The sequence below is a fragment of the Paramormyrops kingsleyae genome, chromosome 16 (genome assembly GCF_048594095.1).
Source record: "Paramormyrops kingsleyae isolate MSU_618 chromosome 16, PKINGS_0.4, whole genome shotgun sequence".
In the NCBI taxonomy this organism is placed as follows: Eukaryota; Metazoa; Chordata; class Actinopteri; order Osteoglossiformes; family Mormyridae; genus Paramormyrops; species Paramormyrops kingsleyae.
In genome coordinates, this window is record NC_132812.1 from 21719007 (window position 1) to 21744064 (window position 25058).

Genomic DNA, 25058 nt, shown 5'->3' on the forward strand with positions numbered 1-25058 from the left:
TCTGTTTTTCTCTTCCTGTCTCGTGTCATACTGAAAAAAAAACTGGACATATAATTTGGAAAATATTGCAGCTGAGTCTGACTTTTTCAAAGAGCAAGTTATTGATATACAGGAGGGAACATCTGACTATTTAAATGTATTTATTATCAAGCCAATAAAACCACATTTTATATATATTTTATTTAAACGTAATTATTATTGTCATGAGTGAGAATTGCAACACAGTGTGGGGTATGGACAGTTGCAACAAAACGTTGCAACTGACCCTACATGGCCAGCCATTTTTAAACTAGCTATACTAGCTTAGCACATTAGCTTTGAAACATGGTAGCTAAGTCAGTTAAAAGCTAAGAAACTGCAGATTCAAATGATACAACTTTACAATACTTCATGCAAACAGTTTAGACACTAGGAGAAAAATTCTGATCATAAAAAAATTTACTTTCTTAACTTGTGTTTTGGTTCTCCCAGAAGAGATGATCAAAACTGGCTGCAATCTTGCAGAAAGACGGAGGGTGCAACTGAGCATTTGCAGTGTGAGTGTCATAACTCTAGCTTGTTTCTGATTGGAGAAATCTGCAGTGTTGCAACTGCCACATGTTGCAACTGTCCCCGCTCTCCCCTACCCAACACACCCAAGGGAGCCCCGGGTTGAGGGGACGTTCCACCGAAGCACAGACTCGTGTTAGGTTCCCCTCCCCCATCTATGGAGGTGTTATTTTTAACATAAAACTGTCTGCGCCGCGCATCGTCCTTCCATGTGACTCCCTTTACAGTGTTTGGGTTTTCAGGTCGTGGTGACAGTTGAGCTGTTTTTTATGCTTTCAATATTTCATTGTTGTGTCTTTAGAATGTAAATTCAACCAGAATAATGAATTTGAACCTGCGCCTGTGATCAAGGCTGGGACCGCACAACATGAAGACGCGTTCCGATTTTTTTTTTCTTGTGTATTTATATATAGGCGTGGTCATCCGGGCGTGACGCCGAAGCGGATGACCAATCACAGATGCGTATCTATGAATAGGGGCGGGAAACGTTGGGAGGGGAGAGAGGGGGGAAAAAATGGCCATAACAGCGAGTCGAGGCGGGGAGGGTGTAAGCGGCGCTGTCAAAGTCGTTATTTTCGCCTTGCAGGTCGCTCGTCTTTGAAGCGCCAGATTTCTGACAAAGTGTTAAAGTTATCGTGATAGATAAAGCCTGGTAATACTTTCATATATATGGAAATGAGTGCGCAGGCGGCGCTCTGCTTGTGTCTGCCCCTGCTTGTGGGACTCCTGAAGGCGGATTCCGACAGCGCGGCTGTGGCGCGTCCTGGTAAGATCGGGCTTCGGAAAGTGCGACCGCTTCGCTGTCACTCAGAGTCAGCCTGGCCATTCAGCCTTTAATGCCATAAAATTAGCTTCATGACGGATATACATCACTTTAACGGTGCATTGTTTTAAGTTACGTGTTTACAAAGCGAGAAGTGGCATCGACTCTGCAAGCTTTACGCATGACGTTGGTCCCGGGAACCGAAATTCTGCTCCGCTTTAGGACGGAAAGCGTACAAAGAAACGTAATGTATATGATTTGATGTTATTGCATATTATTGGCCCTGCCCCCAATAAAAAAATTAAAGTCCACTTTCTTTTGCCGTGGATATGCTGGAAACCCGCCGAGGGGAGATGGAGGCGTCGCGGCACGGAAGCTGTACAAATAATCAATAATAGGAAGAAATATACTTATTTTAAAGATGCAAAAATGCACGTTCTTGTATCCGATAGTCTAATCTGCATAGCGGGCAGGCAGTTCGAGGTAAACAGACTAAATCTGTGCTAGAAGTTTTCAGCCGACGAGAAACGCTGCGGAATGTTTCACCAAAAGCCTATTTAGCTGATACATTTGAACTTGGTTAAAAAGAGGAGAAATATTACCAGATAGTATTATATTTGGCTCTAGCTTTCCTTTCTTCCTGCTTGAGGTCGTTGTTTTCCTCTGATCTTTGCGAGCAGGATTTATATTCCCTCAAAATGATGAAATTTTATTCTCTATATTTGACGATTGTCCATTTTCTTAAATTCCTTAAGAGCATTTCCTAAGCTCAGTTTTTTTTAAACTTTGTTTACATAGGCGTCTATCACTACAGGCATTACTTCTATCCTGCAATTACCAGTTTAAACTCGCAGCCCTGAGATCTGCCCTAAGATGATCTAGGCCTACTTGTCACTTTCACTGGTAGTGATCATGCTCGTTTTTCTGTTTTATATGTAATCAGTGAGTCATGATTAGGAAGGGGCATGTACACCTCCCTTTAATTTAATTTGTTGTTCTTTTGTAATTGAATCAAGATTTCAGTAGAATGACGTCCCCCGGTTTATCCTGCCCCCTTGGAAATTCGTTGCTGAAAGTCAAGTAGAATCGTTTTTTTTTTTTTTTTTTTTTTTTAGCCAAGCAGGGATGTCTATGAATAATTTACAGGATCATAATGCTGATTCATCATTGGCTGCATTTTTTTTTTTAAATTTGGATTGGAGTGACTGTGTACTGAAGAATCATGGCACGTGGGCCTGTAGGTTCTCCTAAGATGTCAACAAAAGTGCTTGCCTTTTTAAAATGTATGGTCCTGTTCAGTTCTAGCTGTGCCGGTCTGCTGCTGAGACTGTCTCTGTCCTTAAAGCTCACTCTGTTCAGGTTACTTGTGTCTCAGAGATACAGGATAGGAGCCATTGACCGATCGACGGACAGTCAGGCTTGTGCAAGTCAGTTCCTTTTCTCTCTTTCCCAGGTGATGATGCCTTCCCTATCCGTCATGCCAGCTCAGGGAAGTGCGTCCTGGCAGACAAGCAGCAGCAGCTGCAGGTGGCTGAGTGCAGAGGATCCCCGGTGGAGCTCTGGAAGTGGGGCACTGAGCATCGGCTCTTCCACGTGTCCAGCACCAAGTGTCTGGGCCTGGAGGTGCGCAACAAGGTGCTGCGGCTGCTCGACTGCAGCGACCCCGGCAACATGCTCTGGTGGCGTTGCCTGGATGGGGCTGTGCACACAGAGTACCGGATGGCCCTGGCTGTGGTGAACGGCACCATCACAGCCAAGCGGGACTCAGCCGACCGGTGGACCAGGGGCAAGTCCTCGAAGAGTATCTGTCAGCAGCCCTACCAGGGTCAGTCAGCTGTGATGCAGCAACATCTGGTCCGGCTGCTGTGTTGCTTGTTTGCCTGGTTGGTTGCTTGTTTGCCTGGTTGGTTCTCTGCTTGTGTAGGTTGTAGGTTGGTAGCGGGTGTAGATGGAGTTGGAGGGATATCAGAAATTGAAGTATTTGTGAAAAGTTAGTCTACTTTCTTACTCTTGGTAAAGTGTGGCAGCCAAAATATTTGCCCTGTTTTCCAGGTTATTTAGTGTCTTTGCTCTCTGGAAGCAATGAGAAATTATATTGTTGTACTGGTAAGGTGGTGCCACCCTTTAGTGAGTGGTTTTCAGAATGCACTGCTTACTAATTTATTTGTTTCATTGTTTTATTTTTGCTTTCGTTTTACGCAAAGTCAGGCACATGACTGTGTCAGTTGGACCTTGGCTGCTTCATCAGCTACGCTAGAAAAGGCCTTTCTGACACAGTCAACATTATCTGTTACTTAGAGAGAAGGCACTTTGGTCTCAGCAACTAGTGTCTCTTTGGCACAGTGCTGTTTAACATGGATGCTTTGAGTCATATAGCCCAATTGTGCCTGTACAAGAGAATTTCCCCCAGGGATCGATAATGTATATCTCATCTTTGCCAGTTGTTTTAAGTGAGCTATATATATAATTACACTGACTTGTTTTTGTCATAGTTCTGTAATAATTCTCCTGAAATGTTCTCGAAGTATTTTACAGCTGAAACGAAACTTTACGTTCTCCTTGCTGACAGGAAGTCTTGCACTTCGTTAATTTGGTCTCCAAAAGCTATCAAGCTGCTCTGTCCCCGTCCCCTGTAGCGTTTCTCCTTTCTTTTGTCTTATAATAGAAGTCTGTCACAAATGCCAAAGAGAAAGGGATCCTTTCTTAAATTGGAATCTGTTTAGGGAAGCGTTTTGAGTTTCATTGCGGTGATGTGATGTTCTCTGTGGTGGTGAGGGGGGGGGGGAGATTGGGTAACAAGATGACATCGCTGCTGAAGCTGTATGTTTTCACCCCACCCCCCCCTCCCCTTGACTTGCCCCCATAGTCATGCACACCACCCTGGGGAATTCCTACGGGGCACCCTGCAGCTTCCCCTTTCTCTACAACGGCAGCTGGGTCCATGGATGCCTCCCAAACGACCCGGACGATGGGCTCTCCTGGTGCTCCACCACCGCCGACTTCGATGTGGACAGGAAGTGGGGACACTGCCTCAAACCCGGCAAGTGCCCCCCTCCTCCGTCCAACTGCGAGAGGTTCAATATGGACAGTGGTGTTCGGGGGGCTCCCATCACTATGGATGTGTGTCATACCCGTGAGATAACCACCCAAATGCCTTCTGGTGATCGTTGGGCAGCTGTAAGAGATGTTCCTTTTACCTTAGCATAATTCCGGATCCTGCCTTCACTTTCGGAATTGCACTCCAGCCTTTGACTGGCTCTCAGCCTTCTTTATTGGTTAAAGTTTAGGTTTCACTCCCAGTCGTGCAGAGGGTTGCATTAGGACCTGGAATGTTCCTTAAGGCTCTTAGCTCACCGGTGTCCCTCTGTAATCCGTCATTAACAGGCAAGGGAGGCGGGATCCTGGACGGCGCCGGCTGTCTAGCGGGACCTCGCTTAATGGACCATTAAAACTGCGCGTTGCCTTCGTTCGAACCCCATCGCTTTGTCTGTTTCTTGTGCTTCACTTCACAGACCTTCCGCAGTATGATTGACACTGTTTATTAATATAATGTGACAGTTATAAGCGACTGTGCGTATGTGCGTTGTCATCTTTTGCGAAGTTTCTCACTTTTTTTTGGGACCGCTTTCCATTCACAGAGATCGGCTGCAAGGTATTATGGGACAATTCGAGCTGGGGGTCTTGCTACCAGCACAACCTGCAGTCGGCTCTCCCCTGGCACGAAGCCCGTGCTTCCTGCCGTAGTCAGGGCGCGGACCTGCTGAGCATCACCACCCCGCAGGAGCTGGAATTGTTTTCAGGTGAGGGACGGACGAGACACGAGGCCTTCTTACGGAGCACCGCCATGCCTCACACTCTGCCATTTGCATTACCGGTGATTACTGCCAGCGGTCTGGACGGGACGGGCGGGGTGGCCTTCACCTGCCCTCAGAGCCACAGTCCGGTCCACTGCAGAAAATCCCATTTGCAGTTTGGCACTTTCACACTAAGCAGCACTCAGGAATTTAACTGCAAATAAAGAAGCTGCTTTTGGCTAAAAGTAAGCTTCAGCGTATCTGAGGTGTTGAGCAACTCGACTTGAACTGCACCGATATGCCGGGTGTCTGTGTATCTTCTGATGCCACATGCGGCACCACATTTACTCATTAACAACTCAAATTGTCTAATCTGTCTAATCACACATGTATAATAATAGTGATAATATTTGCAGTGACAGGTGTAGCATGTCGCAGCCTGTGGTTGCACAAAGCCCAGGCGGGCCTCCTATCAGGAAGGCCGCCCTGGCTCTCTGTAAATATGCCGCTTCTTTTTCTTCATATCCAGCAGGGGGAGATTCTCCCACTCAGGTTTGGATCGGGTTGGAGCAGCTGGACATGAGTCAGGGCTGGCAGTGGTCCGACGGATCACCCCTCGCCTTAGTCCACTGGGAAGAAGGTGATTATCGGTCCCGAGCCGCATCAAGGAGGCCGTGCCCGGGAGCGCGCCACCCGCTGCTTGGCGGGGGGGCGGCGCAAACAAAGGAGTCCTTTGTTAAGATCGAGGTCACTGGGCACACGGCGTCTGGGCATTGTTAGGGACGTTGAATAACACACCAGTGTACTGAATGTGCCCTTTATGGGCTGGCTGAACGCGGGACGCCTCTGATGCGACTAACGCGTGGGGCCGTGCCTGTCCTCCCCGCTCCTGAGAGACAGTGTTGTTGCAGTTTTTACGTGACTACAGAGGTTGCAGGTTCGAGTCCCGTAAGGTGAGACCTGCTGTTAACCCCAAGTATGTCAGTAAAAAAATATATATAGTATAACAGTGTAAGCAGCTTTGCAGGAGATGAAACATTGATGATAACAGGCGATTGTGAGCTGGGTTCCTGCATCGATTCTAGCTGCCTCCTTTCCCCAGGAATGCCGAGCACCGCCATCTTGAACACGCTGGACTGTGGGGTGATGAACTCCAAAGGATTCTGGGAGAGTGCAGACTGTGACCAGAAGCTGCCGTACATTTGCAAAAAATCCCTGAACCGGACAAATCCTGAGTCATCAGGTGAGCCTCTGATGCTGCCTCTGATGCTGCCTCTGATGCTGCCTCTGATGCTGCCTCTGATACTGCCTCTGATGCTGCCTCTGATACTGCCTCTGATGCTGCCTCTGATGCAGTCGTCATAAGCGGTGAAATGGAGATTCCAGTGTCTGCTTCCAGGAAGTGTTCCCCTGGGCCCGTAGTGAATTTCGGCCCCTTCTCTGTCATTGCTCCCCCCAGCCCGCTGGGTGGACCAGCCTACGAATTGTGAGGCGGGTTGGCAGCCCTGGAACGGCTTCTGCTACAAGCTGGAGAGGGAGCCCCCACTACCCATGTCTGAGGCCCAGCAGCGCTGCCGAGAGATGCACGCCAACCTGCTCAGTGTGAACAGCCTCGCCCACGTGGAGGCGCTCAGCTCCGCCTTCCATGCCAGTAGGCCCCGCCCACATTCCCATCTCACTACACTCAGTATATTATGTTGTGGTAAAGACTAGCAACAAGGTTAACATAAGTTACAGCATACGTTTGGAGTGAAAGGAAGATTAAGTATAGCATTAAATCTTTTTTTTATTGGGGGGGGGGAGTTTTGTGGCTGTTTGTTCCTTTTGGTGTGGAGGATGGAGCTGTAAATTGGTGGTGCTACGGCCCAAGCAGAGACAGCCTGTAAGATCTGCTTACCACAAGCACAGTGCACTCCAGAGCCCTGCAGGTGTTTGTGTCTGCCTCACTGGTGTGAGTGGGCGTGAGTGGGTGTGCTCAGGCTTGTGACTAGGCAGCGACACTGAGCTTGGTCATTGCAGATGACAGTTATGACGTCTGGACCGGCTTGAGGAGTGACGATGAGCAAGTCCTTTTCCATTGGACTGATCAGTCACCGGTCACCTTCACCTACTGGGCCAGGAACCAACCAGCTAAGCAAGGGAATTCCACCTGTGTCTCCTATTTCGGAAAGGTCTGTCTCTCTTTGTCCTTCCTTTCCGAAGCCTGAACCGCTTTAACTATATTAGGGGAAAAACTCTACATGTGATATTAAAATAGAAAAGATGAAACGTCAGTGTCAATGTAAAATGCGGATATGAGGTTGAGCTTTAATATGGAAACACTCGTGTTGATCCCCGTGTGTGAAGCTTGCTTACCAGCTAATGTTTATTCTCGTGCAAGAAACTGTGAAGCTTAAGCTTTCGCTCTTCTCTGTGAACAGGATCTCCTGTGGAGAACCGTCCCGTGTGAGAGAAAACAGGCATTCATGTGTATGAGGAAGGGAGAGGTGAACGACAGCGTGCTGATGACTGGCTGTCCGGAGGGTGGGGTAAGTCCTGTTCGGGCCGTCCCAAGGGGCAGAAAATAAAATAAGCAAGCCCAATTAATAATAAGCCAAAACTGCCTTAGCGTGAGCTCAGCTGTGCAAGCAGGTTCTGTTGCTGGAGCTGTATGACTCAGTTTGAGTGAGACGCTCCCGTTGGATCCGCGCTGAAGTCTCTCCGTCTGTCTCTCAGGACTGGAGACGGCACGGTAAAGCCTGCTACAAAGTGGACCCCAGTGAGGTTCACTTCAAAGACCAGTGTAACCTCACCATAATGAACAGGTGAGCGAGGTCGAGCGTGCAGTCATGACCCCCCCCCCACTGGACGTGGTTTTACCCAAACTGCACCGTGTCCACCGCAGATTTGAACAGGCCTTCATAAACAGCCTGATCCGGGACTACCAGACGGCCAACGAATCGTACTTCTGGATCGGGCTGCAGGACGTGAAGAACACGGGGGAGTACCAGTGGACGGTGGGCGAGAGCCCGGGCGACCGCGTCACCTACACCAACTGGCAGATGTTTCAGCCCGGTAGGCGGTGCGAGAGTCACGCGGCACTCTGCAGTGGATTACACAGATTGGCTGAGAAGTGGCAGAGAGACCCTAGCAGGAAGCCCATCTGCTGTAGCTATGAAAACGCATTGCTGAGTCTCGAGATTAAAGGTTACGAGCATGAGCACTCAAATCTGAAAAAAGATCTCAGTATGCTATGCCGTTCTCCCTTTCAAACGTTAATCACAAGTTAATGCGGCTCTCTGCTGGTATTATTGTATTATTTTGGGCTATGACTTCTTGCCGCGGTGTTGCTGATCCGCCCAGCGGGGGCGCCGCTCTGTCACGCACTTTCCCTCCACCGAGTGTGTTTCTGGTCGTGCTCGCAGATTTGGTGGGGGGCTGCGCTGTGCTGTCCACCGGCAAATCATGGGGGAAGTGGGAGGTGAAAAACTGCACCTCGTTCAAGGCTGGCTCCATCTGCAAGGTGGAAATCGGGCCCCACGTGCCGCCAGAACCCGAACCGGACCTCAGCCTTCAGTGCAGTCCTGGGTGGGTCTCCAGTCCCAACGTCCACTACTGCTACAAGGTAAAAAATAGCCATTGGGTCTGGGAGTGTGGGCACTTGGGGGTGGGGGGGGGCAGTATGTGTTTACATTGTGCTTTTTTCTGTTCTCTGGGTGGTGTCTATGGCTGTCTCTGACACTTGCGCCCCCTGCAGGTCTTCCACAAGGAGAGGGTGAGCCGCAAACGCACCTGGGAGGAGGCGGAGCAGTTCTGCCAAGCCCTGGGCGCTCACCTGGCAAGCGTCAGCCACGTTGACGAGATGAAGGCCTTGCATGACCTCCTCAGGGACTCTGTCAGGTCAGGCTCCTGGTGACCTTTGACCTCCACAGGGCAGGGTAGGAGCTAGGCAGTGCGTGATGTCTTGTGTCACTGAGTGCCAGCCTGGCTTTGAGGAGATCGGCCGGTGTTCAGTAGGTTCGGACGCAGCGAGACAGGCAGACTCCTGTCTCGTACTTCAGGGCGTGTTGTCAAACTGGGTTTGTTTAACGGAAGAATGTAAACAATGTGGAGGCTGGGATGGTTGCTCAGCCCTCTCCAACCCTACTGGCTCTCGCACCCCCTCCCACCAAGAGGGCCGGGCAGGCGGAGTACGGAGGCCTGAGTGGATCAGCCGCATGTGCAGCATGTCTGCTTGTCCTTTCTGATCCTGCACCCCTGCAGGAGGCTCCACTGTCACAGTCCTGTATGGCACTCGCTCTGGCACTCATTGCGGTGGCATGGAGACCACACACACACACACGCACACACACGCACGCACACACACACACACACAAACCCGCTCGCACACACACACACACACACAGATTCGTGTTCACACTCGCGACGTTCTTACCGACAGTTTCTTATTCAGACCTTGTCCTGGTCTCCCCACAGTAATGTTCGGTACTTCTGGATTGGGCTGAACCGGAGAAACCCCAGCGCTGAGGATACCTGGGAGTGGTCCGACGGAAGACCAGTGAGTCCAGGGCGCCACACTCAAACCGTCACTAGTGTAGACTAGTGGTCACCGAAGCTGCAGTACGCTGTGCAGTGTGCTGTCAATCACGGTCTGATTAGATTCAATTGGTACCAATGAGGTAACCAATGGGACCAATTCACAGATGGTGGTGAAGGTGCTTTAGAAACTGACTCTATGACCCTCTTGCAGGTTTCCACCTCCATCTTCCAGGGCGAGTTTCTCGAGGAAGATGTATACAATAGAGAGTGCACAGCCTTCAAGGTAAATATGATATGGAGACCAGACCCCGCTATGGCGAGAGGCATCTCCTGCCCCCACATGGATAGGACAGGAAGTGCAGTTGGGTCGGCGGGCGTATTGTAGCAGCTGTTGCACATTATGCAGTACCGGCGCGCGGGTGGTTTCCGGAGCAGAGATGGCGACGCTAGTCATGCCTGGAGCGCCTCGTGGGTCTCTTTGTGACCCCTGTCCTGCGCTTATCTGTCCTCTGTGTCGACACAGATGCAGGTGAGATCGACATTCTTCTTATTCCTGAACCTACCGCTGAGGACCTTCTATGCCAGTCCGTTCAGCTGCGCTGCCCAGCTCGAGTGGGTGTGTCAGATCCCACGGGGTAAATGTCACACCGCCTGCTTTGCTGCTCCTTGGCTGGCCCCCACCTAACTGATGTTCCCTTCCATTTTATAACCCCCCCCCCAGGCAAAACCCCAGAAACCCCAGAATGGTACAATCCAGGTAAGCTTTCCTCTTACAGTTTCTCTCCACTCATCACAAACATCATGAATATGATGTGAAGTTTTTTGCTTGCAAGTTCTCCGTTTGCCCCCCCCGTGAGGTAATGTGGATCCCGGTGTGTGTGTGTTTACGTCAGATGGACACCACGAGACCTCCATTTTCATCGACGGGAACGAGTTCTGGTTTGTGAGCAAGCCCACGCTCACCCACGAAGAGGCCAGCCTTTACTGCTCCTTCAACCACAGCAAGTTGGCACAACCTCCAACTATTAATGCCTTGAAGCAGATCAATAACCAATTAGCCAAGGCAAGGTCCTTACATTGCTTTCATTTCAACAAGAGCAGTAGGTTACACTGTGGTTAGTCTTCTGGGCCTGGAAGTTGACTGTTCAGATGGCAGATGATGGTGTTGCTGAGTGCTGGATACTAATGTGCACAGTAAGCGTATGTAGAAATATGCATGAAGCACTGATCTGCAAAACACAAATTGGCTCATCCACGGTACATATGGAAGAGATGTCTAAACCCTTTCTGTCATCGACTTTCATTTGATTTCATCCTTGACGTTTATCATGAGTCTTGTTGGAACACACTGGTCAGTGAGCTCAGTCCATCAACGTGCCTGGTTTTAGAGACACTGAAACCTTCCCAGCGCTGGGAAAATGAGTGAACAAGAGGACGGAGCGTCAAATTGTAGTGGGGATTAAATATTCAGCTGTTGAATGTTCGAGAAAAGCTTTAAGCCAAAGACAAGCTTGAGCTGATAGATCATGCGTAACGGTCAGCGGTTTGCTGCTTGTGTTTCGGGGGGATCTGCTTCCCTAATTTTTTCCACACGCCCTGTTTTTATTGCTTATTTTTTACCTAACATGGTTTCTGCCGCCTTATAGCAGAACCATGTGTTGTGGGATCTGGATCCTGAGGCCTCACTATGCTCCTTTCATTATTGTTGTTGTTTGTTTCTGTTTGTGGAGCCTGTTAAGGACGAGAATGGAGGCCGTCATTTGGAGAATGATGCTCAGTAGGTTATTCAGCAAGACTTTTAATTTCCCCAGAAACAAAACTGCTTTGTTAGCTCAGTGGTACGGGGATCGCACACCACGACTCGCAACTCTGAGAGCAGAGCATGCTGGGATTGTAGGCCTGGGGTGGTGGTGTGATGTGTAAGTGATGGTCTGTGATGTCTTCTCAGATCTCCGACAGCAAGCAGAACTGGTGGGTGGACATGGAACACCCTGGGCCTAACCATCCCATGATGTGAGTCTGCACTGCCATTCACACACACACACACACACACACACACACACACGCACACACACACACACATACACACGCACAGACCTGTACTCATATCTTTGTGGGGACCATCCATTCATTTCTATGGGCAAAACCCTAATCCCAACAATGACGACCTTAACCCCTACCCAGCCTTACCATAACCATAAGTAACCAAACAAAATACAAGACTTGGCATTTTTAGTTTTTTTGTCTGCAGTCACAGATTTTCTTTAATATGAGTTACCCCTTATGGGGACCAAAAAAGTGATCCAATGATGACAAAATAGCAGGTTTGTTTTACATTGTGGGGACAATTGGTTCCCATAATGAAATACAGTGGAACCATGGTTCTCGAACATCTTGCATCCTGTACAATTTGGTTCATACTGTTCGGTAAAGAACGCCTGTTGTCGACCATATTTTCGGTTCTTGACCAACCAACCATTTTGTGCTAAAACAAAGCACGTGTCTTTTTATGTGTAAAGGAGAGAACGTGTGCGTATGCATCTACTGCTAATGTTCACATAGTGAACATCTCCGCAGAGCTGTGCTGTGAATATTCTTGTGTTTTTTTGCTTTTGTTGCTCTTATCTTTGTACGTAAGCCACCATGGGTCCTGAGAAGGTTGGTGATAGCAGCGAATGAAAAAGGAAGCTCGTGAGAACCACGCTAGGGCTTAAAAAGGAAGTAATTGTATGTCATTAGCTCGTCACAGTGCAGGGAAATTGCAGTTACATTTAAATTTATTTCATGTACTTATTGCTTCTGAAGTTTTTATTTATGGTTTCAGCATTAGGTATGTATTTACACAGGTTTAAATAGGCTGTCATTTGGGGATCTGAAAGGATTAATCCAATTTACATTATTTCTTATGGGAAAAATTGATTTGGTTTCAACCAAATCAGTTCTCAAACAGCCTTCTGGAATGGATTAAGTTCGAAACTCGAGGTTCCACTGTATATACATAACCTATACACACACACACACACACACACATACATTCACACACACACTCATGCTAGGGTTATTATCGTTTCCATTTCCAATTCCAGCTAAACAAAAACTATAAATGCTGATTCCGAAACTAACTGAAATAAAAAGAAAACAAACATGTATTTTCCATTTCTGTCCATTTCCGTGAACTGTTTAATTTACCGCTAATTCCCGGAACGTGTGCCCATTTTGAAGACATTAACACATAATGTAGGGTTTTCTAAAAATTAGACACATTCAACTTTCATTCTATTTTTAGAAATAGTTCCTTAAACTTAAACTGAAACTAAAACTGATTCTTGCCTGTTGTAAATGCTGGGCTTTTTAACAGCGGCTATAACCCACATGGGGCCAAACAGACTTCAGAGGGGCCCCACGCTGTCAGGAGGGGCCCCACCTGTCTCTATGTCCTCTAACTGAGGAATCCGAAGTCGTCACACTCTGCAGATAATCACCATAATCATTCTCACTCCTCAGATCAAGCCGCCTGCAGTACTATCAGTCAGTCTTCCTGGGCCAGTGCTCGTCACTGAGCATGGCATCCATAATCCCAGGTAAGCTGCAAACGTGCCATTTGCATTCAGCCTCTTTGCAGAACAAAAAAGCCACTTCCTGTGTCATGACTGAAAGCTCTTTAGCGGATGATGTCACCCACCCGCATGCCCCCAGCGTCTCGCTCGACGCCGTGCTCATGTACTGTCTCTGATGTGATGCCTGGCCCCCTTCCCAGAATACAGCTACAAATGTAAGCAGGCTCTTCCGTTCATATGTGAGAAGCTGAACATCACGTCAGTGGAGAAGGACCACAAGCCCCCTCCGACCAGCCATCCCTGTGACGGAAACTCCGTGGCTTTCAGAGACAAGGTTGCAACCCCGACTCATGGTCCTGGGCCTCTAACCATGTGTTAAATCGCACTTAGATATTTTTACTGTTAATGCTGTTGGTACAGTCCATACATTGTTAACCAGTGCAAGGTCACTTTGAGCCTGGAGCCTGTTAGTAATAATTTTCCTCCAATTAGTGTCCCATAATTGTTGGTTTTGATGTATTTAGTTCTGCGGTAATGATGGGTTTTCGTGACGAGGGCCGGTGGGAGGTTAGTCCCACATGCGCTGGAGCCTGCGGGTGACTGCTAATCGTGTTTGGGGGCGGCCTGCCCGTCTGATGGTGTCTGTCTGCGCCGGCAGTGCTACACGCCGTTCAGGCCTCTCTACACGTCCTTCGAAAATGCCAACGAGCACTGCCATACTATGATGGGAACGCTGCTTACCATCTCCAGCCAGGTGGAGCAGGGTGAGTGACCCCCCCGCCCCCCCCTCCCCCAGAAGACTAGGACCGCTCGGTTTCAAACCCGTCCCATCGTCTTGCTGTGCCTCCTCAGACTTCATCATCTCCGCCTTGCCGAACCTTCCCCCGAAATCCTGGATAGGCCTGAGACTGAGACTGCAGGACACGCACTGGGTGGATGGCTCCTCTGTCAACTTCCTCAACTTCAACCCCCTGCTGTTGGGGCAGGTGCGCCCCATAGTGGTCAACGTAAGTTATATCCGCCCCACCCCCATTCTCCGACATTGGCTTCTCCCTCCTTCCCATAAAACATACTACAGGATCCCAGAATGTAACATGAAGGTGTCCCTGATGGAGGAACCTTGCTGACTCAGTCTCCCTCTCCTCTCCACGCCAGATTTTTGAGCCCGACAGCATAGGGATGTGCGCCTACATGTTCAACGAGCCCTTGGCCATGATGGGCACCTGGGACTATGCGTCCTGCAAGGAGCAGCATTACGTCTCCGTGTGCCAGCGTTATATAGGTGGGTATGTCCTGGGCCAGTGACCATGGCGCTGATGGTGATGAAGAGTGGCATGGTGTTTAAAGAGCTGGCATTTTTATTTGCGGCCATCAGCTTCAGTGGGGCCAACTGCTGTTTCTGCAGTTTTGCTCCGGTAGAAACGCTCAGTCACGTAACTGTAAATTGTAAACTGTCGATGTTTCTCTAGGCATCTCTGCTGCTCGTTTGGATGCCGAGGGTTCAGTGTCACACACCAGTCGTTGGGATGGCCTGTTAGTCACTTTGCCTCCTGCGTGTTTACTTCCATAAAGCGTGTGTCCCTGAAACTGCGGGTCTCCCTGTTTTGCAGAACCAGTAAACCATTCCATGTCTGAGAGGAACTTCAGTGTGGGCAACCACACCTACCATGTGCTGCTGGGCGACATGACGTGGGCAGAGGCCCTGAGGAGCTGCAGGATGCAAGGCATGGACCTGGCCAGCGTGCCGGACACCTTCCAGCAGGCCAGCCTCTCCGTCACCGTCAACAAGGCCAACACCTCCATGTGGATCGGCCTCGTCAGCAAAGACGTAGGTGCCTCTCGTGGATATCGCCCCGCCGCAGGTCAGACTGTCGACGGAGGTACTGAGCATCTGGAGCACTGCTGTGTTTGGCAAGGGTGTAGGTTTGGTATCAGTATTGGTAGGAACCAAATCAGCCTCAAACCCCCCCGCGCCCCCAAAAACACGTGGTACTATCACGGTATTGGTAGGACATGTCCTTACCATCGATGTCCAGATATATGCCCTTAATGCTAAGAATTCTAATTCTAAAAAAATCATGACTCATGTTTTACCCAGAATCGTGCAGCCCCGTTCCTCTTTTTAACTTGCTGTTGCAGACATACTGAGGCAAAAACGAAATTAACATTAGACAAATAAGTCTAAATGCCAAGGGCACGAACAGTGCGTACAACTGCAGGCACCCATACCCAGGACTGGCACCAAATGAAAAAAATATGGAGTGCTGGCACACAGCAGTATGTCCAATGGCGAGGAAGCGAGTTCAAGGGCGTAGGTTTGGTTTCAGCATTGGTAGGGTCCGAATCATCAGCCCCCAGCCCCCTGCACCCCTAAACACACACACACAGACCTGTACTCGTATCTTTGTGGGGACTCTCCATTCATTTCCATGGGCAAAACCCTTAACCCCAACCTTAACCATAAGTAACCAAATATCATAATTGAGTTTGGTCCCCACAACATCAAAATAACAATATAAAAATGAATGATGATAAAAATATTTTTACTGTCTAAATATATGTATTCAGCTAGTGTAAACATGCACGATGCTATCACAGCGAATGCGAAGCTGAGACTGAAGCGTTACCCTTTGTTTCCGCTGAGAGACGCGCCGCGTGACTCATTTCCCCGTGCGTACAAGTTCGTCAAAGGACGAAATAATGAAAAGACGTACTGTTCTCTTTTTTTCTTTTTTTTTCCGGACCACAGTAAACCACAGATACCTAAAGCCACAGATAGGGGGACTTTGCTGCCTGTGAAGTGAATGCTGAACGTAAAATTGAGTGAAGTTTCTTGACACCATGTGTTTAGCATATTGTGCTATCACAAAAGATTAACCACTGAAAACGCGCCTCCTGCAATAACTGTACCGATCATAATTATGTGAAATCCTTGTGATGTGCGATTATAATAAAAAACCGAACCATATCGATACTCACTCACTGCGCTCTCGTTTCGAGCGGCTTCACGCACCCAGACATTACTGGGAGTCAGAAACCTCACGCAACGTGAAGCTGCACGTAGGGTAGGCCTTGTATTTCTAGGTTCCATCCTGCATCTCCGTGAACTTCAAAGGGGACAACAATGAGTTAGCAAGAGCAGACATGGAAGGGAAGGAAACACTGTTGGGGTGCACCCTTGATTTTGCACAGCAAATGTCAGCAGAAGGAAATGTTTTTTCTTTAATTCTACTGAAAAAGTTTGAAGGTCACTAAAAATATTTGAAGGGACAATTTGGATACTCCCGTAATATTTGTTGGTCCCTACCATCCATACCAAAATCTACGCCTTTGGTGTGCGGGACTGCATTTTCCATGAGGCTCGGTGAAATCCCAATGGGTGCAAGTTCTTTGAAGGTCAAAGGTCACATTTAAGTTTCAATAAGCTATAGATGCACTTTTAGTATAAATTCAGAAATTTAAAGGTGCTTAGTCATGATCGAAGGTGCTGCTCACTAATATACTTTAATCTTCAGTCAAATGGACAATGAGCAATTTGATGTACATCAATCCTGCTCATTGGAAAAATGCATCATAACAAACACGCTCGGGTCTCTGGAGCCTGGTAGCTTCCAGCATTTTCTGCTTTCTTTCCTCTTCCAAGAAAAGCTGTATTTTTCCGGGAAAGGTGCCCAAGCTGTTGATCCCTTTCCAAAGACTGGCAGATCTGTTTCTCAGAGCAGGCCTCCTTGTCTCGGCGTGAAACAGGCCTTGCCAGTATCTGCAGGCCCACGGGGGCATGCTGAGTCATCGTGAGTCAGCGCTCGGGGGCAGTTTGAACCATCAATACCACATGACTCCAGTGATCTGGTTCCCACATTCCCAGGCCTCCTTCCGTCGCCAGAGGATAAGCGCTGTCATGGCAGCCAGCCCTGATGCTGGGGGGGGGGGGTAAATCGCCACCAAACCAGCCATCCCCCACTTTCTGGTCTGATACCAGGCGGCGTGGGGGGGGTCGCTCCTGTGGGTGGGGTGATGCTTTACTGTCTCATTCTAGGTGAGAATGGGGAGCAGAAAATGAGAAGTGTGTGCATGTGTGTGTTTGTGCGTGTGTGTGCGAGTGGGTATACCTTACCTTATGGGGACACAATGTCCCCACAACTTGATGAATACCCTTATACCCTCAATTTAATAAAAATCTGTGACTGTAATGAAAAGACTTAAAATGCAAAAACTCCTTTATTTTGCTTGGTTACTTATGGTTATGGTTAGGGCTGGGTAGGGGTTAAGGTTGTCATAGTTAGCATTAGCATTTTTCCTATAGAAATGAATGAGCGGTCCCCATAAAGATAGGTTTACCTGACGTGTGTGTGTGGGGGGGGGGCACCCAAAACAAACCGGTGTGCAGCCATGTGCTGGCAAATACAGGCAGCTGCACAAGCAGTCTGATAACTCCTAGCAGAGACAGAAGGCCCCGGGTCGGAGGGTGTGTCCACGCCTCAGTTGGTTTTGTCATTTTCATAGTCATGTGTGTTGGGGTCCTGCCCCACCCCCAACCCTCCCAATAACCAGGACATTCTGATTCGGTCAAGCATCAGGGAAGTGAGGGGCCAGACTGCAGGGTCCAGACTGCAGGACAGCACCTTCATCCCTCCCCCCCTTCCTCCCTAAGGGTGGGACCCACTACCACTGGACAGATAACAGCCACACCGTGTTCAGCCGGTGGACCTCGGAGCCCACGGCGGGGGACTGCGTCTACCTGGACACCGACGGCTTCTGGAAGGCCACAGACTGCATGGAGGAGCTTGCTGGGGCCATCTGCCATGTCCCAATTGGTAAGTGCGGCGTAACCCTCCTGACCAGCAGAGGGCATAGTGGTTGTAGAATTGAACTTCTGCTAAAATAGCTTCTGTAAAATATTGTATGGCTGCTATGGAGGGGAAAAGTCATTAGGATTGATGTCTCTTTAGATGACTGTATTAGAGGTGGACCTTTCTGGTTTTTAACTTAACTGGTCTTATGGTATGTTAGCAGTTAATGCCATGGCAGCTGTACATGGGGCAGGTTAGCACCCCCCAGCTGCTGGTCTGTCCGACCCGCTGAGCCCCGCTCCCCCCTTTCCGCAGAAGAGACAAGCAGCACGACGGAGCAGCCCAGGGCGCGGTGCTCGCACAAGGGCAGTGGCCCTAACTGGATCCCCTTCGGGAACAGCTGTTACACCTTCCAGCTGGCCTCCACGCGGTGGGGTGACTCGGGCGGGAACACCACCGACACGTGTAGCAAGCTGGGTACGTGGCGCACGCCTCAGAGGGTGAGCTCACCGTGGGCGAGGCCGTGACAGGACCAGGAAGTGAAGCATTTGTCTATAATCTCCATTTCAGACCCCAAGGCTGATATACTGACCATCAGGAATGAGGCGGAAAACCACTTTGTGAAGGACCAGCTGGGGCATTTCAAGGACCTGGTGTATTTTGTCTGGCTTGGAATGATCAAATCTGGCAGCAGTGAGTTCCTGCATTTGTCTCTTCCTAAGAGTATAATGTATTTTTTAATGATCAGATTTCTACTAATACAGTATGCATCCCTCTGATGAAAATGGTTCAGTCCGGACGATCATCATCATATGATGCTCGATGAAGTCGTCAGCCTTGTTGTTCTGATTTGTACCCCCCCCCCGTCATTTTCTGGAGCACAGCAAACAGCTTTCAGTGGTTAGATGGTACCAACGTCCAGTACTCGAACTGGAAGGACGGCAGACCCAATGTCACGCAGCCCTTCATGGTGGGCCTGAGGCTGGACGGCTTTTGGGAGCTCTTCAGCAACCCCGCCCAGTTCCCCACCTTCAAGCAGAGAAGCATCGTGGCCTGCAAAATCGAGAACGGTCAGTTTCAGTCCTGTGCCGACAACCGGAAACAGACTGATTATCGGAGGGTGTTTAATGCAAGATTAAACAGACGGCTGAATGCCGGCACAATGTGATTCTTCAGACCAAAAATAGAGCTTGGCTAAAAATGCGCTTCTCCTTTCCCAAGACCCAAAACACGAGTTCAAAAAATCGCCGAACGACACCGGGGCCTATGGCAACTGGACCTACTACGCTGTCCAGGGTAGGATGTCGTGGTTCGAGGCGGCGCAGGCCTGCGGGCGCGGGGGGGGCCACCTTGCCAGTGTCCACAACCGCGCCCAGGACGCCCACCTGGGGCTCATCTCCAGGCGAGACGGATTCCCCCTCTGGATCGGCCTGTCCAATCAGAATGTAGGTCTCACTGTGAGGTCCATGCTTATAGCACTGAGGCCCACGGGCTTCTGCTGTGACCCAGACACTAAATAAAATGGTTTACGGTCAGAGGTGGCCATTTCAGGTCCAGAAATTAAAAATCCAGAGCAATATTTTGTTTCAGTCAACCAGTTGAGTGCTGTGTGACTGTAACTCTTTGTACTCAACTGGTTGGTTGAAATAAATGAAGAGCTCTTTTCCAAAACGCGATAAACGCCAAATTTAAAAAAAAAATGAGTTTGTCATTCCATTTTGCTGTGCACTGAACCTATTCACTGCTCCATCAACATTTCATGCCAAATCGCTATATTTCCTTGTTTAAGATGTACTGCAAGATGCCATTTCTATCCAAACTGCAATAAGCGCCGTACCTATTTTTTGCATATGTACTCTCGACCAATCCGAATTCGGTGAGCGTGTGACTTAATCGAACTTGACGGCGCTCTGAGGCGATAGTTTTGTTGCGATCTTGTTTAGTGTCCTCTTCAAAATAAGCGTTTTAAACCCTTTCGATGGCATCGATGAGCCAGTGAGACCTAAAGCTGGAGGTAGAAAACGCCGACTGGACAAAGAAAACCACAACAAAACAACAAAAAACGAAGGTTTGTCACTCAGGTGGTGGGTTAATACCTACTGTGGGATAGCAACACAAGTGTCACGTAGGCGAGCGGGCGAGCGGAGCCGTAAAGACGGACAAACGGGGTTTATTCAGGTAACGAGGGGGCGTGGCAACAAGGCTGCTTCGACTGGTTTCTGTCAAGCCGAGAGGCTGTCACCGGATTATTTGTTTCATGTGGTGGACGATACTGAAACGTGAAATTGCCAATATTTATTTTATTTTACGATTTAGTTTATGTTACTATTTATTTTATTTATTTAATGCGTTTGCACTTATTTTGATTTACATTCATTTATTGTATGAGTTCCTGATGTCATATGTTGCATGTTCACACATAACACACATAAACAATCAACTTTTAGGAAATAAATGGATGGATTTATAGCGTTTTGGAAAAGAATAGATGGATTTAGTGTTTTTGAAAAAAAAATAAAAACTTTGAATTTAAAACAACAATACTGTTGTTTGATTTAACAACCATCGTTCAACATGTTCAGACTGAGCCAACCATTTTAGCAGGATAAATTAAATATTAACAAACTGTGTGGGTCTAGGTAAAAAATGTAATTTTCCTGAAAACTATCATAATGGATTTATTCCGTTTTGGAAAAGAGCTCTTCAAATCTTGGTCTGGATTTGTACTTTCTGGACCTGAAATGTCCATCTCTATTTAAAATACAACAGCAGTTAACTTACTGGTCCTTGGATGTGTTTTCTTGTACAGTACTGTGCAAAAATACTAGGCAGTCAAAGAAAATAATGTTTAAATATTCTTCACGTTGGTGTACTCGACCACTAGCACACCTCGTATATCTAATCAATACCTCATCAAAATTTTTATTTAAGTTAATTAATTGAGCTGGTGCTGAAATTAGCAAATGCGTGGAACGGCTGAGGTGCCCCTGAGGTTTGGGAGCTGAAGAGGTGCTTATTTAACTCTTCAACCGCAAAGTTTTTAGAGAACAGAAGTAATTCTTGTTTATTTTTTGTGTTTTTTTGCATATGCTTTTATAATGTTGAATTTTGTTCTGGGAGAATGTACACTGTCCTGACAGGTAAAGACCCTTAAACGTTTCCTTTGACTGCCTGAGACTTCTGCAGAGTACTGTAGGTGATAAGCATGATTATGTGATGTGCTTATGATGAACACGCGTGTGGACCTGATCCTGATAACACCGTCAGCTCTCATCAGTCAGCTCTGTGACCGGTCACCTTTGACCCCCCCCCCCCCCGCAGGAGAGTGGTCAGTCCTTCGAGTGGTCAGATGGAACCGAATACAACTATAGACCACAGGAGGTTCCGAGCCAGCAGCTGAAGGACCACTGTCTGTCCCTGAGCCCCAAGGGATCTTGGGAGTTTGTGGACTGCCAGGCCAAGCTGGAGGGAGCCATCTGCTACAATGCCAGTGCTCACTGTAGGCACCTCTGGTGACGCCCCCTGCTGGCTGCAGTGATGTTATACACATTGTACAAGAGCTGAACTACGCTCACCCACTTAACTGCTACTCCACCTGCTGGTCAGACACAGAACTGCCCCAGGTGACCCGAGCTCTCTGCATCCACAGGGTTGAGCCAGCGGTCCGCCGAGGCAGGAACTGGCTGCCCCCAGTCTGTAGGCCCCTCTGAGTGGGTCCAGTACGAGGAATACTGCTACATGTTCGACATGGCCTTCTTCAACTACAGCATCTTCACCATGCAGGATGCCAGAGCAGCCTGCAAACAGCTAGGTGGGCCCCACCACCAACCCCCATAGTACCTTGCTGCACCCGATCACTGACCACTTGGTGTTACTAACAGTATTTGTAGGCTGCAGTTCATTATCTATGGACCATTCAATAATAATCTGAAACTTTGGCCAAATAGCATAGAGTTGCTGTTGTCATATGAAATTTTTCCAGTATAAAGATGTTAAATGTTGAAATTATTTATAATTAATATGAAAGAAATTTGCTTGCACCTGACCATCGAGTAAGTGTATAATAATTCTTGCCATGTGTCTAGGCCATTGATATGCACAGAAGAGTAAGTGCCCTTAACCACTCTGCCCCCTACTGGCACTGTAATGCAGGACTGCTGCAAAAAACAAGAGGGCAGGAAAATCCTGTTGCAGTGTGACTGTATCTGCATGGATTTTGTTCCCTCATAGGCAACTCTGCTGAACTGCTGGCCATCCACAACAGCAAGGAGAATGACTTTGTATCGAGATACGTGTCGGAGAACCCATTTATCACCAGCCGCGTCTGGATCAGCACCAATCTCAGCTCCCCGGGTACGATGGAGTGATTCCTGTGGGATTGCTTCCCAAAGTGGGAGATCTGCATGTACCCTCGTGTGTCTCTGTTCCAAAGGTTTTGAACTCTCCCTTGCTTGTGGGCTGTATCTGAGGTCAGTCCTATGCACTGAAAACGTCAGCCTCAAAACAGGAGACGTATTTAATCAGAAACAAAAAGCACATTTAGTGACGGGTTAGCAGCCTTAGCCCTCGTGCAGAAAGCTGCCCTGCCCCCCAGCGTGTTCTAGCACAGATGGCGTATTCATTCTAAGCGTGACAGACGCGCATCACCACTGTGTCTTCCCCCGTGTTCCTGCTGTAGGTCAGTCAGCGGACGCTAGTGAGGTTTACTCCAACTGGGAGAGCGGCGTGGCGGGGAGCCTGCAGACCGAGCCCGTCTGCGGCGTCCTCATGTCCGCCAGGGGAGGCGCATGGAGCCACGTCAGCTGCCGGGAAGGCCTTGGCCGTGCCGTCTGCAGAGCACCTGCCTGTGAGTGTCTCCCTGTCCACCTGGTCAGGCCCCGTCTGGCTGCTCTCCGCCTTTGATACTTGTTCTTTAAAGTCTTTGTTAAATATGTTGTACTTGTACAAGCGGGTCGACCGGTTAATTCCCCAGTGGAGGGGAGTTAAAACGGCATCTGCCAAGCAGGTAATTCTGGTTGGCTGGCATCCTTGGGGCTGTTGACGAGCTCCACCTCACAAATGCTACCCTGAATGTGCCGGTCCCATCTGGTAACCCATCCCGTGTGCTTGCTCCGCAGACTCCAAAGGTTCCCCGGTCGCACTGGTCTTCTTCATCATCATCGTCGTCATACTAGTTGGCGTGGCTGCATTCATCATCTACAGGAAGAGCCGGGCCCGGTTCTCCTCGACAGTGCGGTACAAGAGGAACTTCGACGAGGCCGACAGCACGAGCATCATAACGCAGACGGAGTGAGTCGCCTGTGGTACGTGTGAAATGGAAGGAAGCCCTTCACGTTGGCGTCACGTCAGCTGGTGGCTGAGAAGCTTGCACGGGTGTGTCTGCCACCAGAATCCCTCAACGCTCCACTGGGGAGAACATTCACAGGGGGATCTGCTATCTGCTTTTAGCCCCACCCACCCATCAATGTCCCTTCACGTCAGGTCATTTGAGCAACTGCACTCCTCTCCCTCATGACTATGCAGCTGATCAGGTGTTTTTTCTTTGGCTTTTGAACAGAAGCACTGAGGATGTTCTTTTAATTTTTCTTTTTTGTGTAATTTTGTCATTTTTTCTGTGGAGGATTTTAATGATTATATAAGTGTAGATAATTTTAATTTCTTAACCCTTCTGTATGAGTGTATAGTACTCAGAGATGAGCAGCAACTTTGTCTCGCTGCGACTCGCAGAAATCGAAATACTGTCTGTCCCAGCAGATTGTGCGGTTTGACTTAGGTACGTGTTAAAATGGTGAAGTGGAATTATTTGCATTTTGCTAAGTTGTGTACAATTACAGAATCTAAAGCCATATAACAGCCAACCATAGGACTGAGTCTGCACTCAGCACGCGTCCTGCACAAGCCTTGTAATCATTGATTGAAATATTTCATGTGTAAAAGTTCATTCATAGGCCGTGTTTATATAACTGATATATGCACTAAAACTACTGCAGGTTCTGAGCACTTTAAGATTTCACTTTGTGCCCTTATTGGTACTATCTGAACTTTTAAGCACAAATATTTGGAGAAAAATGCCTAAAATTGCACTTGTTGTACAGTCGTGGGTACTTTTGTAAATAGTTGAACTTATTTTAAAATATCCGTAAAATCTAAACCAAAGATGCTTTTCAATCTTAGCAGTGACATTCCTCGTGTATTGATCAGCCTGCAAAGTCACACTCCTATTAATATGGCTCCGTAAACATAAATTATTTTTTTTTGCCTCCATTTGGTCTTCCAATAAACTTCCTTTAAAGAACACTTGAGTGGTATTTTGTGTTCTCTGGGTTTGGATCAGTATTCAGGAAGATCATTCTGGAACATTAGTTGGGAACCTTCTCCCATGCTGGAGGATTTAGGCCGTTACTGCACTTGCTAGGCCTGTCAGAGAATAGTAAGCATTATCTTTTGTCAGTGTATCCACAGTAATAATCAAGGATTAAAACATCTCACCCCAATTTGTAATCTGTCATCTTGTAATAAGTCTGCCAGTCATGGATGGAGAGCACAGGTAATGCAAAGCAGCAGAGTGAGATTAACGAATAGATCACAGGAAAGGTGAATCAACTGGCTCGCTCGCCAACCTGCAAACGCTCGACAAAGGAAGTTTCTGCTGCTGTTTGTTCGAATGTAAAAGCCCCATCCCCGGCTTGAGCTGTTGGAACTGTCATGTGGCCGTCCTGCTCATTACAGCATCAGGAGAAATGGAAAGTGCTCACAGATTTACCCAATTTGCGGGTTCTCACTCAGATTTCATCACAGTAACCATCACAGAGCCTTCACAATTAAGAGGGCAACACTTTGCAGTGAAGTACAGCAGCAACGCTATTGGTCAGAAGCACCAACTGCCACAGAGCCACATAAGGCTGGTGTTCAAAGCAAAAGTGAGAGACTACAGCTGTTACAAATGAACAGCAAGGGCAACAACCTCACCTCCATACCCCACCAAACCTACAAAAAAACCCTGAAGAAACCTATTTCCATGTCACATTTTCCAGAACGTCTTGGAGGTTTTTTTTTTTTTTTTAAGGCATAAAATTAGGCTTAAGAA

The 25058-nt window shown here is 48.2% G+C and overlaps 1 protein-coding gene across 1 annotated transcript; it reads left to right on the plus strand.

The window, feature by feature from the left end:
* The first annotated feature begins 1058 nt into the window (after nt 1–1058).
* LOC111858345 (lymphocyte antigen 75-like) lies at nt 1059–24268 on the plus strand. The gene is made up of 35 exons (XM_023840027.2): nt 1059–1315; nt 2766–3137; nt 4179–4352; nt 4951–5112; nt 5636–5746; nt 6209–6349; nt 6566–6757; nt 7126–7277; nt 7527–7634; nt 7822–7910; nt 7991–8160; nt 8511–8710; nt 8843–8985; nt 9562–9643; nt 9836–9907; nt 10148–10259; nt 10346–10381; nt 10518–10687; nt 11573–11637; nt 13129–13205; nt 13382–13515; nt 13840–13945; nt 14034–14188; nt 14337–14463; nt 14792–15009; nt 17833–17995; nt 18287–18448; nt 18542–18664; nt 18856–19041; nt 19193–19416; nt 21293–21470; nt 21621–21782; nt 22202–22324; nt 22650–22817; nt 23089–24268. Exons 1-35 carry the CDS (start codon nt 1219–1221, stop codon nt 23262–23264), a joined length of 5130 nt encoding a protein of 1709 aa, XP_023695795.2. The 5' UTR covers nt 1059–1218; the 3' UTR covers nt 23265–24268.
* The last annotated feature ends 790 nt before the right edge of the window (nt 24269–25058 follow it).